Source organism: Chroicocephalus ridibundus, chromosome 9 (assembly GCF_963924245.1).
Source record: "Chroicocephalus ridibundus chromosome 9, bChrRid1.1, whole genome shotgun sequence".
NCBI lineage: Eukaryota > Metazoa > Chordata > Aves > Charadriiformes > Laridae > Chroicocephalus > Chroicocephalus ridibundus.
Genome location: NC_086292.1, coordinates 47,784,084 through 47,803,352, shown reverse-complemented (window position 1 = coordinate 47,803,352; position 19,269 = coordinate 47,784,084). Strand labels below are relative to the sequence as shown.

Genomic DNA, 19,269 nt, shown 5'->3' with positions numbered 1-19,269 from the left:
ATGAGATTTATCACATAAAAAATTTTTCAAGAACTCATACATGTTCATAATCAGATAAAAAATCTTATTTAAAATAGACATTTAGTTTCTTATTAAAAGGATCCCTGAAACTGTAAATAGACCGCTTTTAAAAAACCACCCATACAAAGTCAATAGGAGCAGAACGTCAGCAAGTGGGTGGTGCTGGGTTATAGTTCAAGTTCGACTGTCAGCTGAAACATCTAATAGAGCCAAATCCCTGATTTCCTCCAGCAGCTGGTATAAGCTTGCTCCCTTGGTCTGGCAGTACTCCTGATAGTCTTCATCAATTACTTCAATGCTTGCTTTTTCTTGGGCACGCTGGGCTGCTTCTGCAGACTGACTGACTTCTTTTACCAAGTCAGACTTTACCACGTGAAAATTCTTCTGGGAAACCTCTGTGTCTGAAGTCTGGTACGGTGTGGTCCTGATTATTTCAAGCTTGATCGTGTCAGCATGGCAGCGGGAAGTCTGCACAAGTATTTTCACCTTAAAACCAATACAAAAATTACCTTAGTTCCAATGGTGCTATTTCCTTTTACTTCTTTCAGATTAAATACTTACTGTAATATGATCGAAAAGGCTTAATGTAACTGATTCTCCAGTGGTTGTAGTGGAAGTAATTTTATTCTGGAAGCGATGAAGTGATCCAGGCTTCCACTCACAGCCCCCATCCCCTTGACAAGAGATGACTAAGCCTTCTTTGTTCTTCATATATGCAGCACCTTTGATTCCATACCTACAAAAAAGGAGATGAGCAGATACAAACTGTTCTACCAATTTTCACTCTTATCAGTTCTCTTAATTTAGAAACTAACAGAAGGCTAGCTAGGATTATGTAAAAACAACATAAAGGGGCAAACACTGTAGCCTGATAATCCTGCTTTGGAGACACAGCTGTGCATTGTCAGAGAAACCCCTAGAGTATATGAAAACAGCATGAAGACAGTGACTGAAGTGCTCTGAAAGCAGCGAAGGAAAAGTAAAGATAATGGATCACTGACAGTATTTATGTGCTGGGTGGAGCCTGGAATGGCCCGATAATAGAAGAGCAGCATTACAGGTTATTCCAGACAGTGCAGTGAGGAGACAGTTCTCCACTGGAAGAAGTTACTTGAAGACCAGCAGCATATTTGCACGGGGTTCTCTGGAAGGAAGCCTTTCGTGGTTGGGTAGGTTCTGGCCCCTCAGCCATGCATCCAGGCCAAGCCCTTTCGAATGCTGGAGATAACAGGCCTACATCGAGCTGGTTTACATCCAAGCTCAGGCTGTGGCCAGGATCAAGCAGCCCCGGCTGTATTCATGGAAGTCCAGGGTGGTTGTGTAATGGCTTACCTTACCTAACATCCCCGTAGAATGGGGTTGGTTTGTTTTTTTAAAAATGAGAATTTTTGTGCCTACATTTCTTGTACCTGTTAGCTAGCTGGGTAGACAGTGTTGCTACCAGTAATGTGCAAACATGAAGATGGTTAACTAATCCAAAGTGTCCAGAGCCAGTAACGGAGAAGAAAGGTAGTTCTCTTCCCCCCGAGCTTGAAGAGCTGGTCAAGTGTTAGGAGAGGCAGCGCTCCCCAGTGCTGTGGTGACTAGTACCTTCTTACATCACCCACTAGTCCATTTGTACCACAAGCAGAACACATTTAGTATACTTTAAGATACAGATTTAAAAGCTCAGAAATTGAAATGTAACGTCAACTTCATGCAAAGAGTTGCTTTCTACTAGCATAAATGGGAGGCTGAGCTGAGATACAGGCACTTATAAGTGCCTGTAACTACCATAAACAGCACCATGTGAGCACTTCGTCTACGCTTCCCTGCTGTCTATGAGGAGTAGGTGTGCAAAAAGTGCTCCTAGCCTGCGTAAACTCCCATTTCCTTCTGTAGTGAACAAAAAGAGTGCCGGGGAATGCAGGGCTTTGTGATTTGGAAAAATCACTTTCTATTGTTTTTTGGGTTTTGTTTTTTAAAGAAAGGGGAGGGGGAGGCGGGGGTGTGGAATATTCCAGTCATTGTTCTGCCTTAGCAGCTGCTTGGGAAAAAAATGTCCCTTTAATGTTTTGAAATAAACACATACCGTAGAGCGTAGTATTACCATTTCCTCATAGGAACTCCTTTTCAGAGTCAATGCATGGAAAAGCGCTGCTTTTGATTTACAACAAAAATCTAAAATGCAGTCATCGGTCACCACCAAGCCATGCTATAAACACTTCCTTTCTCAAGGACCAGAGCCATCTCCACGGCATTCCAGTAACACTGACATCTTGTTTTTAAGCTCAGTGCAAGCTCTAATCAACTCACCTTGGTACAAAAACCAGCACACCATTTGTTCGAACTGAGTAAATAACACCATCTGCTATGCAGCGCTCATCTGCCTCTGGGGTTTTGTCTTTGAAGTACATGCACTGGAAGAGTTCAGTAGACTGTTTCTGAGCATGCTGGGCGGCCTACAAACAACCCCCCAAAAAGAGAAGACAAAACAACCTAAATAAATATTTCAACGAGCTTGTTTGGATTTGATTTTCATAGTTTCTTTTTCCCATTACCTGTTGCCTAGAAATTTACATCCAAAAGGAAATAGCAGATGTAGTCCAGATGAAATATGAAGTCACTTTTACTACCAGTCAGTCTCAGAAGAAAACTGATACTTAAGTAAAAAAGCCCAAAAGCATTATAAATAAAAAATAAAAGTGATACTATGTCATTGTAGTACCCAAAAGCTACATCCAGGACTGGTATCCCATTCCATTGGGCAGCATACAAAAGTACGGAGACACGCACTATGACCATCTTACCCGGTTTCTGTTATTAATGTGTCTGCACAATTCCTGAAGATCCTTATTACTGACTACATAATCCTTAACATCTCCTTTAGTTTCCTTCACAGTCGCTGCCATCAAGAGTCTGTGGACAACGATATCAGCATATCTTCTAATTGGAGAAGTGAAGTGAGTGTACTTATCTAAGGCAAGTCCTACAAGTGAAAAAGGAAGCGGTGATAAGCAATCAAAGCAATCAACTGCCTCCCCCGCAACAGTTCAGAAATAATAATAGGAATAGCATAAAAAAATAAAAGTGACAAGATACCATAATGATGAAACTCTTCCTCAGGACAGGAGCCAGTCGAGAAGTACAACGCGTTAGACATTGCGTGAGTGGCCATAGATCGCAACAGTTTATTTACAATTGGATCCATTGGGTCATTCGCTTTATCCAGAGACTCAGCCAATGCTTTGTTAGACCTGTCAAAAAAGCGTTAATTCTGAAGAAAATTACGCTATTCCTGATCATAACAGCCTATTGTTAAAAAAGCATACAAAAGCACATAAAAGTTTATTAATCATTATTAATATAAAAATATCAATGACAAGCAGAATGATAGGAAAACTTTCAACACTGTTTAATAACAGCTCTGCTCTAGAGAAGCGTCTAGAAAAAAATCCCACTTTTCACCAACAGGCCTGTCTTTTGCAGCCAGAGAAACAACAAGGGCTGGAGCAAAACTCCCTCCTGCGTGGTACAAAGCAGACGGCAAGCTGGTCCCAAACCTGTTCTGTACAGGAGAGCACAAACAGGACGAGGGGACACCCAAATAAAAGGAGGCATCACTGGTCCCTTCACACTCTATGATGTCCAGAAACGATGTCTCCCAATGTGATGAAGCTCACAGCCTTCTCATAATATCTTGACAAGGTAATTCTGAATTATTTTGTGTTACTTATGGCGACTGTATTGCACAGAATTAACTTGATTTAAACAAGTACTCTGTTACGCTACTGTTACAGGAAATATAGTGCAAACAAGGCTATTACAGAGCTTAACCACTACATGCTGACTGAACAAATTCTGTTTGGATATGTCTAAAATTATTCACATGCTGCCATTTTCAGTCCTGCCAGCAGAATCCAGGCAGCCTCTCTTGTTTAGAACATCATCTCCTGCTTACAGAAAGGTTATGGTAAATTATTTTTTTAAGAATTGCTATGCAGTGTCTATTAACATTGATACTGAGAACTGTAATGCTTTGTGATGACAACACAGCCAAACAGTTAATTGCTTAACTTTAATTAAAGCGCTGAAGGTAAGTAATAAAAGATACCGTGTGTCTATTGAGAAACCTTTGGCGCTGGCACATTCTCGAAGTTCAGTAAAAAATTCCTGTCGTGGTGGAGGGTGCTGACGCAACAAAGCTTGATGAGGAAAGTTTTCTGAAATCTTTTTTGCCACCCAGTGGTTGGCAAGAATCATACATTCCGCTACAGTCTCGTGCACCTCCAGCGGCTGCTTGGGGATGAGATCATGGATATTATTCTTATCATCCAGTTGCACTCTGATTTCTACCCCTTCTAGTTCCAGAGCACCACAGCTGTCCCGCTTAGCTCTAACGTGTCGTGCGATATCGGTGAGTTTTGATATTGCCCAAACCAGTTCATCCAGCTTCTTCTGTCTAGTTCTTTTATCCAAGTTTTCCAGTTCCAGGATATCACCAACAACACTTGTGTCTCCATCTAATAATGCCTGTGCTGCTTCGTAAACTAGCTTGTATGCAGATCGAATGATGGTTTTGTTGTAGGAGACTCTCAGCATTTCATATGACTCTTTTTCTAGTTCCCACAAGACACTTACAGCATACCTTAAAGAGAAGATCACAATTCTATAAATAGTTCTGATTGAACTATCAATTCAAGCACATAAAACTGTTAACAAATTTACAGGTTTCATTCTGGTTTTTTTACTGGAAACATCTTTTTCTTCATAAAACAAACCAGTGCTGAGCAATGCCACTAATTAATGCACTTGCCTTTCAGTCTCATGTATCACAACTTAATAAATGAGGACCCACCTATGCCAGTGGTATTTTCCATCTGCTGAGGCAGAGGACCTCGAGATATAAGGCCACACCTATTTTAAAGCATAGCTACATTGCAATAGTTATTGTTATTCACTTTTATTTTATTAGTCAGATGCATCCATGATGAACGTTATCTGCACCCTGCATATCCCCGTGCCAGGCAGCCGACTAACCCTGTAAACCGTAATGAAATGGGGTACCACCATGTTTGAGGAATAGGACAATAGCAAAACCCATGACCGTTAACATGGGTGCATGCACTCCAGACTGAAACCCATGTGAAAGAACAAGTGAAGAACAAAGACGCCTTTACCTTTAGGGTTGCTCTTTAAATACAAAGCACATTGCTAAGGGCATGGGTAAACATTATTGGAGGACAAGACAGTCATTGTAGAGTACTGTATTTCAGCTCTTTGTGACTCCCTACTATGCTTACTAATAGTAGCACATAATCCAAAAAGCGAGTGCATAAGCAGTTACTACACAAAATCTTACCTATCAACTCCACTAAGAAGAGAGCATATGTCAGCACTCAAGACGGAGGGCAGCATGTCATAACGACGATCCGCTAAATAATAAGTTGTTGCCCTGAGGAATAAAACACATTTACTATTCTTCTCACAAGGACTCATTGGTGTGTATCTCCCAAGCAGTTTGCAGTATAAGCATAACATCAGCAAAACAAGACACACAGCATGATTTTAAAAGGTTATTGTTACAGAATCCACACATGTGCAATACCAAAGTCAAATTATTTAAATAACTATTTGTATAGTACCAGCCTAATTTTGCCTTCCTCAGTATCTTCAACTGCCATTAAGGCCAGAGCTGGGGCTGTACAAAATATGCTCAACTAAGAAGAGGTCATTTAATGGCTACATCAAACGTATCTGCTGGCTACACAGTTTACATTTCTTTGCGTCTATAAAGAATACCTTTCATAAAGTGATTCAGCAGTTTAAGTTCAAAACAGTGGCAATAACAGAAAAAGAACAGAATATTTGGCATATTAAAACACAAGACTGAATACTAAAACACATGTCTGCCAAATACCTCTTTAAATTGAATGAATTAAATTCATGTAAGACTTAAGTCAATTTTGTGGGTTTTCTATGTCCTGTGTGAAGATTCATCTCCCTTGGAATGCAAACAAGTGATTTTTAAATACTTCAAATCACAAATGTTAAAGTAGACTATAAAGCAAACACTAGTGATTAGGGAATGATAAATTATAACTTTGTGGAAAAAAGCAATTTGATAGCAAAAGGGTGAAGCAGTAGGTCAGAAAGCAGTTTCTTCCCCAACAGGCCTATTTCATCCAAATAAAAGTGGAATACCATTAGCTATACACTGGTTTTAATAAGCTGTTTCCATGACACAAAAGGAGAAAGAAGAAGAAAAAAATGTTTCTTTCCTTCCTTCCAATGTTTCTCAATGTTTCTTTAAGGTAGCACCACAAACTTCTAACCTCCATAAATAAAATAATTTACCTTGCTCTGGCCTCAACATCAGTGTAAGAATTAGCTGCCACAAAATGGGTTACGTCTGCAATATGGACACCTAACTCTAGATTCCCATTAGGCAGAGTTCTAACAGAGAGCGCGTCATCCACATCCTCGCAGCCTTTTGGGTCAATGCTGAATATCAAGTGTGTATCTCTCAAGTCGAGACGGTTTTTTTCCTCCTCTGGATTCACCTTCCATGGATTCTTTGAAGAACTCACAGGCATTTCACTCATCTGTACAAAAACATTATGGATGAACACACAATTGTATCTTTTCTATAAAACGAAGCCAAGAAATTAGATTTAGCGTTTCCTTTTCGACTCTGTTAATTTCATCCTAGACAAATTGTTCTTTCCTTGCACTTTCCAAGTCAGTCTATTATATCTACTTCACAGAAGGTATGAAAGAATGCTATGCATATTATTAAAAACTGGTATTATTGTGGTGATGTTGCAGCTCTGGCAAGCATCATCACTACATATTGGTTTTTTACATTCTTTTTCTTTCAATTAATTGTAGGTATAATCAAAATATTTGTCTATAAGAGCTGGTTCCTCTCCTGGTGGTGGACAAAAGAATTTAAGACAATGATTTCAGTAGGTCTGTGCCTTTAGGATCAGTACCATAAACATATATTAAAGACAATAATATCTTAAAAGTCTACCTCAAATTAGAATTAAGAGGTTGTAATCTCCTCATAGCAAACATATTGTCTTAAAATCACTCTTCATTCGTAGTATCTCTAGAACCACTGATCCAAAAGTAATTCCAAGAAATGACCTATAAATAGTTTCCAGTTTTCAAAAACCTGTTGGCAACTACGACATTCAGCTGTAAGAGGGTCCCCCTCTTTGAGAAACAAGACCCTGGAAATCAACAGAAAAGAACGTGTCTAATCACAAAGACTAACCTGGATTTCTGAGAAAGGGGCGACACAAATGCTGTTCTCCACCAGAATAGCTGCAATTTCCCCTTCAAGATCCCCAATTCTTCCTAGAACTCTCACGAAGTGCCCATTTGGATACACAGAAGTTGACTCCCAAGAATCAATACGCACAACAACTCTATACTCCTGCAGCAAAACAATTCTGTTAGAACAGCAATCTGCTCCTGACAAGCGATCAATATAAATACTCCTTCAGGGGCAAACAATGCAATCCAGAGAGACTGGCAACTCCAAAAACTTTAGAGAAAGGAAAAAGAAACCCACAACGAGAAGCACACAAAGAAATACTGAGAATTACATTTCTTTCCTGATCAAAGACCCACTTGGGTCATTTTATGGAGAATCTCTATCTTAAAGTATAAAAATAAAAACAAAACCAAGATGTACACAAATATTCTTATACCAGAAAAGACACAATTGGAATTTACTTCTTGGCTGTGAAGAAGTACTTAACATTACAAGGTAAAAGCAGCTAGGAATGAACGAACCCGTGTTTCTTCTTTCTAAAGCAATGGCAAGCTAATCATCATAATTCATTACCAATTTGTTGAAAAGCTCTTACTACTTTCATCAAAGTTATATATAGTCATAGATCCAATAAAGCCACAAGGGTTAGTACAATTTATACCCCTAATATGACCTTTATCAGAAAAAAACAAAGCAAGTAGTATATGAATGGTCACGGTACCTGAACTGTGGCCCAAATTCAGAACTCAAATAAGCTTTATCACTTCAAGCTGATGTGGTTTTGACAGGAATTGAACACATTCCTTCAAGGCAGAACTACTCTCACAGACTTAACTTTATTAATAGTTTTACCCATGTTTTTGCCAAAGAAACATCATTAGAGCATACAACACCTGCGCAACTTTGCATGAACACAGAATAGAGAAGCACTTCTGTCAAATTACCTGTAATGCTTCAGCTTGCTGGGTACTGATACGGATTTTGGGAATTCGGTAGTCCCAAGGTGTAACAAGGATTTTCTGAGCATTTCTGCCCTGGGACTGGCTCTCTTCTTTAGAGGGGAAAGTGACCACATAATCCCTCCAGTTCTTCTGAATGATTCCAACAACTTTACCTTTTAAGAAGCAATATTGTTGGCTGTACATTAAAGAGTTAAACAGGAACATAAAAGCCAATATTTGGGAGATATAAAAGATTAATTGTTTTGTAATACGAACTAATGTATCCACAAATCTGTATTACAATCGCTAACAACATATGGTATACAGATAACATAATAAGCTTTGTTATAAATTATCGTTGGTACAGCCAGATTTTAATGAGCTTTTATTTATGTGGAGACTAACTCATTGTATAGATTTCAATTGATACAGTACATAAATTATTCAGAGAGGTTCCCACTACTACTGAAATGTGGCCAATTCTAGGAAAAAATACAGAAAATTTTCAATAGCAAAGATCAAAATCAAACAGCATTTTCTTGCAGGAAGAGAATTAACCTCCTAAAACTTTTAACTCTGACCTCAGCAAACTTTTAAAAACTTAAACTTTTAAAAGCTTTTAAACTTTTAAAAAACTTTTTAAGACTTTTAACACCTGCAGATTACTATTTTCAAATAAGACTCTAAGTTCCCACAGTACACAGGCATGTCCCATTGTAATGGGAGCTGGCTACTTCTTCACCTAATAAAAACTGGAGCACACACCCTGGTAAATTGGTCTGTATTAGAATGGCAGTTCATTTCTTGTAGAGCTTTGAAGAGTGACAGCATACATTTGGGTAGTAACGTATTCCAAACTCAATATTTGAGGAAGATAACTACAATAATTCAGCTATTTCCGCAAATGAAATTAAAGAGAAAAAAAAGGGGGGGGGGGGCTTGCATATAGAGAGAATCTAGTGGCTTTCTTGTTGGGGTATGTTAGAATGCTTTAATTTGGGATAATCACATCAAATTTACTATGGTGCAAAAAATGTGACAACTGCAGAAATCAAGGGAAGGCACTGTATAATGAAGAGCAAAACACAACTTTGACCAAGGAAGTAAGGTGATCTTAACAAAACATTGTACCACGCTATCTACTTTACCTGTGGGCATGGGGTCACCAGTGGTGTCTGCAGGTGCTTTATCCTCAGTCTCATTTTCACAAAGCGCAACAGTCCTTCCTTTCCATTCATGCAAAGGTAGTAACTCAACAGCTACCACATCACCATGGATTGCACGATTTCGAGCTTTGGCCCCATAAATAAGGATGTCACTTTGAAGTTCTGAATTTAAAATAAAAAGAAATAGAACTATAAAATGCTAAAAAATTCAAATCCCTACTCTTGGCAGCATTCTGCTGAAGTAACAGAAAATGACATTCGCAATATGTTTTCTTCCAAAATGGACTGCTGGCAAGTAATTTATGTTGTAAGAAAATTAAAACCTTTCCCTCCTTTTTTAAAAGGAGATATTAAGCAATTCTGTAAGTAATCTCTTGGATAAAAAGCAGCATAGGCCAGGATGAGTTCACTGTTCTTAGGCAGTAGCCTCAAAAACACACAACAGTTAAACTGTGGAAACCACTGCCACAGTATTCTGGGCAGGGTCCAGAATCAAACAAGTTTAAAAAAAAAGGATTAATATATTGAACACTGGTTTGACTGCAGGGCCAGTCACAGGAACATTTGAAAGTACTTATTAGTGAAAGCTGGAACAATATATCTGTGCAAGGATAATGCGATGTTCCTTCAAAGGTATTTATTGCTAACTCATACCAGAAAGACAATACTGGTGTTCCAATCTGATTCAAAAGGCATTTTTCCAATTATGTTCACAATGATCAGCTTCCTAATCCTGCCAACACCTATGCAAACAGTTATTTCAGTCGAATGAGTGGTCATCTCAAGACAGAGCAAAGGACAGAGATAACAATTTGTATCAGTATGCAACTTCAGAAAAGGTCTAGGAAAACCTCTGAGGAGGACAAGAATCCAGAACACAGCTAAAGGTACTAAGAAAGAAGAAGGAGGACATAAAGCGTACTGTTTTCTCATGAGGCCCGCCCTCTGAGTTATCTTCAGCCTCCTTTGCAGCCCATGAAAACAACCCAAGCATTGGAGTGTCTTAGCTTTCATCTTGTTTAAGAGCTGAACAGGTACATACGTATGGCTACGTGGCTTCTCATAAAAAGCGCAAACAGTGTCAAAAAGGCATTGAGTAAATCCTCTCATCGTCTATTCACCTGTTTCTTTGCTGCTGAATCCCTGAAGTCGAACAAAAGCTTCCAGTTGTGCTCTATGCTTATTGACATTCAGTGTACCCTAAAAGAAAATAGCAAACTGATAAACAGAATGAAACAGTCATGGCTCTAAATAGCCAACTTTAAAGTATAAAATTTTGAGTTTTACAATTATTTTAAGATAAATCAGTAGCTTTTACTGATATGTAGGTTATTTTGAACATAACTGTTATCTCTATAGGGGGAGAATGTATAATGCAGAACTGGAAAAGAATGGTAAGTTCTTTAAATGCTCAAATTAATTGTAAGCAGGTAAAGGTCCTTCTATTCAAATCACAGGCAGTGTACTTTTGCTGCCTGCCTTAATATGGAACCTGGAGTTATTCCTACAAGAAAGAAAAACCTCAGTCTTTCTGTTCATATTTTATTCTCACCTCACTGCTGAAATTGACAAGAAAGGAAAAATTACTACCTCTAATTCTTTAACTTATTTTTAGGAGAAGGACACTTGTCCACCACCAATCCATATTAAGGCCCTGAACAGCCATAAAACTGTAAATTAATTTCACTGACTGAGAGATCTCTGGGCAAATGAAATAAGAAATGCTGCCCTTTTACAGCATTTTTTATATTTAAGAATGAGATATAGCTGCTTCATATCACACCCAGTTTCTCAATTTACAGGTATATCACATATCAACCTGAAGAAAAATCCATAGCAAATTTAACATCCTCAGTAACAAATTCTCGTTTTTCCTTCTCCAAGAGAAAAAAACCCTACGTGTTCACAAGATGAAGTAAGGGAAATATTTTGAGACTCCTAATCCCTTCCATCCTCTTACTCTTGCTTCTGTGTTTTCTTTCCCTCTTCCCACTAAAGCAATATTTGTTTATCTAATCAGGCTAATTCAGGCAACTAAAGGGACCAAGCACAAGACTGTGTTGTTCCGAGTATGCGCTCTCTATAGCAAATTACCTGTATATATCTTCCAGATTTGATCCCAGCCTCCAATATTTCCACAGGTAAGTGCTCAGGATATTCTTTTCCATTGTTTTCTTGGCTTTCACTCTCCCGTTCATGCTGAGCTTGAAGTATAGAATCAAAGAGTTCATGGGCAGCCTTTAAGTCAGGCCAAAAGTTATCCAAGTAATTCTGTATGCAGATATATAAACAAACATGAAAGTATTTAAAGGTCTCTGTTCTTTTAATAATGCATTTGGAAAGCCCATCATGGATAAGAGCCATCTCATATGCTATACTCAAACAGCACTTCCAAGTGGTAATGATGTGTCTGCTCTACAGATTCATTCCAGATTCAACCCAACTCATTCGCTAAATACAACAAAGGAGGCGCAACTGTTAAGACAGCATCCTAGTCTAGAGATTCACAAACTTTTGCTACCAATATACCCCAGCCAGGCTACATACTTGTAAAGTGCAACAGCAGAAAAATCAAACTGGCAACCCACTTTTTTGTACATTTTTATATGATTTTGTACACTACATTTGGGCCACCTTCCATTGCCTCTTAACAATTAAAAAAAACAAACAAGCATCATCGTTTTTATATAGATTTAAGGTAAATCTGTTTGGTCCTGTTTTTACTCAGCATCCTTTCACAGCTAAACATAAACATCCCATCCACGTATCCCGCTGAATACAAGCGGTATCAGAGATCAACAACCGAATGAAGAATGAATTATCTTCTCACACATCACTGTATCCTACGTAGTCAAGGCTAAAGGAAACTGGCAGAATAATGCTGATGGATATTTAGGCTAAGCTGTTTATGAACTGCTTGCACTATAGATTTAGACAGCTGGCTGAGGAAACTGATCATTCTTCACCGATGCTCAATTCTTTAAAAATAAGGAAAACAATGAAAAGGGCTTCTAAGAAGGATGACCTCTATCTTTAGAGCTGCTGTTTTTCTTTTCAGTTCTCTGGTTTGCTCACTGCCACCATTTTTTATGACATTCCCATGACTGACATCTTTGCTTTCTTTGATAAATGAATACATGAGTTAGCATCACAGGTTTCTTAAACGCAAACTCTGAAATGATTTACACTATACATTGGGTTTTAATGTACTTGCTTCATCATTTTGATGCAGCATAAAGGAAACCTTCTTCAATTTTTCTGGCACGTTACCTTGAAGGAAATCACAAACACTCCTTCTGTTTCATTTCCGTACTGCCTGATAGCATCTTCATCTTCTGTTACCATAACAACTGGCATCTGACCCAAGCAGTGATTAAAATACCAGACTGCTGCATTGTAAATACTCCTAGAAAAGCAAAGTTTGAAATAAGATTTCTGGCATATCTCATTTGCTACTTGCAAGACATTTGCAGGCTTTGTATAAATGAGATTTTGGTTTAACACGCTTACTTTTGAGATACATACTCAAAATGCATAAACATTGTATCTGCAAAATTTTTTATGTGCCATACATAAGCACCAAGAGAACAGAGGGAAAAAAAATGTTTCCTCCCCAATATGTCTCCTTGTGCCGTAGCTGCAAGGTAACATATCGTTCCTCTGAGTGAAAGTTTGTAAAAAGCAAGTTGGAACTGCCACGACTCCAATGCCATGGTGTTTGCAGGCTATCAAACACTGCATCTAACATTCCAATAAGGTGTGCTTGATCTATTAATTATGCTAAAGTATTCTTTAAAATGTTTGTGTAACTTTAAAATGATACAGGTTTTTTTAGCATTATTCATTTAATTAATTACGTTTTTGTCTATTTTCCTAAGAAAACAATGTTGACACTTTCTTAATCACACAAGGACAATCTAGACTTTCAGTTATTGTGAACTGTTCCAGAGATAAGCAGAGCAAGAGCAACTCTTACATACCCAATGCATGCTAATATTCCTAAATACAATGCCATAATGTTGTCCAGCGTAGTACCACATAAGTAAAAACAAACCTGGTCTGCCATTTCTCCATGGACTCTCCCTTCTCTCTTGGTAAATAAGAATGCTGGTGGAATTCATTAGCAAACACAATACAGTCATGACGGGCATCCTTTACTAGATTTCGTAACTTGTTGTACAGTCTGGAATATGAAAAAGATAAATATAGTGTTGTGCTTTCTTTTGATAATACTATTTTAACTCCAGATGAAAATACAGCTGAAAAACTCAACAAAAAGTACTAGCATGCACAAAGAAATGCATTCATTAAATTACATCATTGATGGTAAAACCTAAAACATCATCTGTAAGTAAGCTTTTCTAATTTCCATTATGAATGCTTCTGATTTTTAAACATATTTGTTTTCCAACGACCCCCACAAAACATCATAAGCGTTCAGGAACTTACCTTGTCACTTCTGGGAGAAGAACTATTTCTTCAAAGGCATTTGAGCCTTAGAAATATAGGAAGACCTTGATAGCAAGTTGCACCCTTACATGCTATGGCAATACATACCTTAATGTCTAATAAGGTAAGTACCACGTAATAGTATTAATCGCTCAGACAAGTGCTCGGTCTTTAATACAGCAAACCAAAAACATGTCCATAACCTAGTTGTGGCACATGATACATCGTTTCTGCAAAGCCGACTTAATTTCTGCCACAAGCCATCTGATTAGTTAATAATGCTGCAGGTTTAATATCGCTCCTATCAAGTGAAAACTATGACAGGAATTGATGTCCATGGATCATAAAGGATCACAGTTCTTTCTCTTCTGTAAAATTACATTAAGACACCTGAAAGACCTAAAGCCAAATTAAGCAGAGTGTATTTGCCGACTTTGGATTACTGTTCTTAAATATACATTTTATAAAGTTAGTCTCTTCAATCTAAATTAAAAGTAAGTAGGATAGTACCTGCGTCCTTTTTGATGTTGCACAGCTTGACATGCCGTTTGCATGAAAATAATACCTTTCAGCTCCGGAAACTCAAGAATCTCAAGGTAATCTTGAACAACCTTGCAGTCGGGGACAACATAATGTGTAACATCATCCGATAACAATTTGCCATCTAAAATATAAATCAGAGTTTAAAGGTTTAAACTTTCAATTACAATACTGGTTTCTCAAAAATACTTTCAGATGTCAGGAAATTACAGTTGTGTATCCTCAAAGGTACGCTCATCTCTTTCTTTGATGAACAAAATTATGACTACTATGGTATGATTCTGTGGTACAATCTCTAAATTTGTGACAGTATCCTTTAACGTGCGCTGATGTCAAAATTTAGTGCAAATTCTATCCAAATGAGTAAAAAACATCCACTTTCATTATGAAACTTATATATCTTCAAAAGTGCAGGTAACAGTCCTTTTTCCTCTACTTCCATATGAAAAGAGGGACTATACATCTGCCACAGAAAATCTTTTCATGGAACTTTCAAAGGGTGTAGAATTACGGGTATTTCTGTTACACTGCTTCCATGAATCTCTCTATTCAACACTATCCATTTACCACAGGCTCTTTTTTCTATATTTTTACATAAAAGAATACAGAAAGGGGTACACGTGAAGAAAAGCAATGCTACTGCGAAACGAAGATGTTCTTGAATCTAAACTATTAACTATCATTGCTAATTTTCTCTAAAGAGACTCCATCCCTTAGGAATACGCCATTAAAATACTACAACCAACCCGTCACAGATTACATCTTATAATGTACCTCAAAAATAATGAGTTGAATCGCTTTAGATATTTCAAAGATTACCTGACAAACTTTCGGGCGAGGGGAATCTCTGCTGTACTTTCTCTCAATGCCTACTTATCCCTTATGATATTATAACCACTGAGCCACTGAATTTACCATAGTGCAGGCCAATTATATATAATAAAAGTATAGAGATCTTAACAAGTCAGGTTATTTTCATGTATTTCTCAGAAGCTGACACAAGACAATCTGTCTATTAATTGTGACCACTAGAAGGGTGAATCCAATTCTGCATACAGTAACAGGTACATCTCACACTGAAGGCGTATAATGGATGATGGCAGAATGCACAGAAGAAAGCTAATATTTATTACTAATTCAGAAGGGCATCAAAAGTGAAATGTCACTGAAAGATTTATGTAATCTGCCCATATTAAGCTATCCTTGCCTAACCTACACATCTACATCAGAGCAACTTCTACGCAGGCACAGCACACCATTACAAGTATCTGTAGATGTGGTTTACGCAGGCGTCTCTCACACTGCATGAAATAAGTTTGCTCAGTGCATTGTGTAGAGTCAGGAATGAAAACAAAGTTCACTTCACCTCTGAGTTACCTAGAATAATTACAAAGGGACATACTCTGACACTCATTTACAGCACAATTTACATTTAAGTGCAGAAGAGGGAAAGTTAGGCATGGTAAGAGAGATAACACTTTTTTTCTGGTATGTGCCTGTAACTTATCCTTAAGGAATTCATGCAATACATTTGGCAGCAGTTACTATCACTAGTCCTGACATCCTAGACAGTAGTAATATACTACCTTCTGCCCTTAATTGCAACAGGCACCTAAACCAAAAGTGACAACATCTCTAACAATTACAGTTCAGAAAGGAGGGGGGGGAAGAGTTAAAATTATCAACCTTTTTTTAGTTAAGCAAATAATTTGGTCGATTTAAATAGGTTGGATATTATGTTAGTTATTTGCCAGTCTGTTCCTTGCACCAAATAAATTGTGCTATTTAACAACAAAAAAACCCACCCCTGAAATATCAACCAAAGGTCACATGATGATCTCTGATGCACATAACAGCGCCACAGTAGGTAAAAACAACAACAAATCTAGACATCACAGAGGCTGGCAGCCTTCCCATGTCTGAAATGGCCAGATGTTATACAGGCAATTGCATTTAATTACTTAACAGAAATAACTGCCGATGCAGAATTACAATCCCTTCAGGACAACAGCTTGGCCCCAGTGTAAAGACACTGAACAGGTATGTATAGAAATTAATTCATGCTATAAACCACCACTCTGCTGAAATTAATGCATTTTAAAAGATCTTTTAAAAAACGGAAGAGTGAAACTTGTGTAACCCTTTAATCAGTCTGTAAACTGTTCACAGTCCAATGCTGTAACGATCAACTTCTCAATCCCTTTTTCTCTTTTCTTAACGCCTCGTTCATTTCTGGACGATTTTGCTCTGAAGGAGCACTTTCGCAGTAACCCCTGATTCGGGACCTCTCGCTTTTCTCACGACTGTCCTGTTGCCCAGGACGGGCCATGCCCGCCCGGGACGGCGCCGTGGAGCTCTGGGCCGAGCCTCCGGCCCCCCCTCCTCCCCACCGCTCTCCCACCGTTCTTTCTCTCTTAGTCACCGCTGCCCCGCTCGCTGCCCCCCCGCTACGCTCTCGCCAGGTCCCGCCGGCTCCTGTCAGGCCTCCCCGCCCCGGCAGCCCCGGTCCGTCCAGGCCGTGTGGGATCACCTCTGCCCAGGGATTACAGCTACGGCCCGACGTGCGCTGGGGCACGACGGCCCCCGGGGAGAAGCCGCCCACCGCTCCAGCTCGGGCGATGCCGGCTCTGGCAGCCCGGGTTCCGCTGCCTCTTCTCCCCGGAGCCCCGACCCCCAGCCTCCCGCCCTCAGCCCCCTCACCGCGAGGACAGGCGGCCCGGCACAGGGCGCTGCGGCACGGCACGTCGGGGCGCAGGTAGTGCTCCCGCACGACGCGCACCGAGCGACCCTGCTGGCCCCGCAGCTGCAACACTCTCTCGGTGCGGAGCATTAGGGCGGCGGGAAGCACGACCCCTCGGCCGGGCCCGCGGCTCCCAGAGCGCTTGCGCATGGCGCGGGGGGTGGTGCAACCGCAGGAGGCAGGGCCTCAGTAGAGGGGCGGGAAAAGAGCCGGATGGTGGCGGCGGTGCTGGGGCGAGCTGAGGGAATTGGGGCCAGAGTTGTGGGGCGGCTCTGAGGGAAGGGCGGGAAAGAGCTGGGAGAACCTGGGCAGCAGCTGAGGGGCCGGCGAAAGCGAGCTGAGGAAGCTGGGGGCGGTACTAGAGGAGACGCGCTGAGGGAACGGGGGCAGCGGCTGAGGGGCAGGCGGGAGTGAGCTGAGGGAACCGGGGCCGCAGCTGAGAGGAGACTCTGAGGGACAGGCGGGAACAAGCTGAAGGAGCCGGGGTTGCCGCTGAGGGAAAGCGCTGAGGGAAAGGTGGGAACGAGTTGAGGGAGCCGGTGCCGCGGCTGAGGGGCGGCTTTGAGGTGCTGGAGCCAGGTGGGGGCTGAGGAGGAAAGCGGCCATCGGCAGGTTCTGAGCCCCTGGAGAGCCCTAGCCCGTGCGGCTGGGCGAGCAGAAAGGACAGCTTCAGTGAGGGAAAACCGAGAGATTTGGGGGACGGTGGAGAAAATGCTGAAAAAGTGGCTGGGGTGTCGGTGGAAGAACTTGTTAAACTCTCTTAGGCTGCAGTGGCGTTAGGTTGGGGTGGTTGTGGTGAAAGTACATGTGGGGTTTTCTGTTTGTTTTTAGGGTTCCTATTACAAGGGCAGTGATGCAGTTTTTGATGTTGGAGGCACTGGAGGTTTGAAAAAGGTCCAGGGAAGAAGAAGAAGAGACGAAGGCTGTCTTGCTGTGCCTAATATGTAGTCTCGCACAAATGCATGTGTGTGAACCTCCATGGTCTTTGATGGCATCTTCCAGGAGAAATCCCAGGTCCGTTCCTCAGATCGTTGGGTTTTGTGTAATTACCTGCCAGCATTCAAGGAGCTGAGGTGGGGAAGGGGGCTAGGGTGTGTGAGGAGTGCAGGCAAGCCCACATGTCAGCTAATTTACAGTGAACGCCCACATTGTTCTTCACATCTATGGAGGGGTAGATAAAGGCAATGAAAGATTAAGTCTTGCTCAAGATCAAACAGAAAAGTAGAGGAAGATCGTGAGTCCAATGCACTGTTTCTGGATCCGAGTCAGTGCTCCATAAATAAGGGTGTAATGCTGTTAGTATGGCATTTGGGGGATGGTTATTTTGACTATTAAAAAAAGCATTAATACTTCATCAATATTAATTAATTGCCTACATCATAACCTCACTTGATCACAAATACTTGGTGCAAACTATCTAGTATTTGTCCTTAGGAGCAAAAAAGGCTGGGAAGGAGCCAAGGCAGTATGTCACTGCAAGTTCCTGTTTATTCTACTTTCTTATTTTTCACATGTTTTATAAAATGTGTATCTCCAATGACTAATACTTCTAAGTAACCAATTGGTGCCAGTAAATGGAAGTACCATCTGTAAGAAACTGATTTGCAGAAGCCAAGTTCTCAAACATATGAGGAGGAGGAGGTGTTATAACTTAGTGAGAGACGACCAAAGTGTAGACTTGGTTTTGGTAGTCAAGATGATTTTAGACATATTATGTAAGCAGGATGTGAGAGGAAAGGGAAAAAGGAGACCGAAATGTTGGAGCTCTTGTTCACCAGGAACAAAAATGAAATAATAAGTGGTGATGGAAAAGGGGAATTAAAACATAACCTTTGGGAGAAAAGACATCTAATTCAGTTTGAAATGTAGCGGATGCTGATTGCTGACACAGGGAGGAACACAGACAAGTATGCTTACTCAGTGTCATTCAATGACTGCAATAAAATGAAGGTTAATTAAATGAAAGCGGGTGAGATCACTGCTCTTATTTGTTCACTGTTTCACAGAGAAAAATGTAAGACCTTTGGGATGAGTTTGTGCATTGCTGATACTGTTGAGCATCTGCATGCTTATTTATAATATCCTAGTTAGAAAATTTTTAAAATTCTCAGAGTTTCCCTCCTCCCTTCCTTCCTCTCTTGGAGAGCA

General features: G+C 40.1%; 1 protein-coding gene across 2 annotated transcripts; it reads right to left on the bottom strand.

The window, feature by feature from the left end:
• Positions 1-48: 48 nt before the first annotated feature.
• DIS3L (DIS3 like exosome 3'-5' exoribonuclease) lies at positions 49-17,263 on the bottom strand. 2 transcript variants are annotated; one of them, XM_063346033.1, is made up of 17 exons: positions 17,082-17,263; positions 14,352-14,505; positions 13,447-13,575; positions 12,663-12,798; positions 11,487-11,663; positions 10,514-10,592; positions 9,375-9,554; positions 8,230-8,399; positions 7,283-7,444; positions 6,358-6,605; positions 5,363-5,455; positions 4,115-4,648; positions 3,103-3,257; positions 2,811-2,989; positions 2,317-2,462; positions 583-757; positions 49-507 (listed from the first exon to the last, which is right to left on the bottom strand). In XM_063346033.1, the coding sequence occupies exons 1-17, from the start codon at positions 17,209-17,211 to the stop codon at positions 196-198; spliced, it is 3,159 nt and encodes a 1,052-aa protein (XP_063202103.1). In that variant the 5' UTR covers positions 17,212-17,263; the 3' UTR covers positions 49-195. The 2 variants fall into 2 exon arrangements, with proteins under 2 accessions (XP_063202103.1, XP_063202104.1); XM_063346034.1 differs by having other exon boundaries at positions 11,487-11,591.
• Between the last annotated feature and the right edge of the window lie 2,006 nt (positions 17,264-19,269).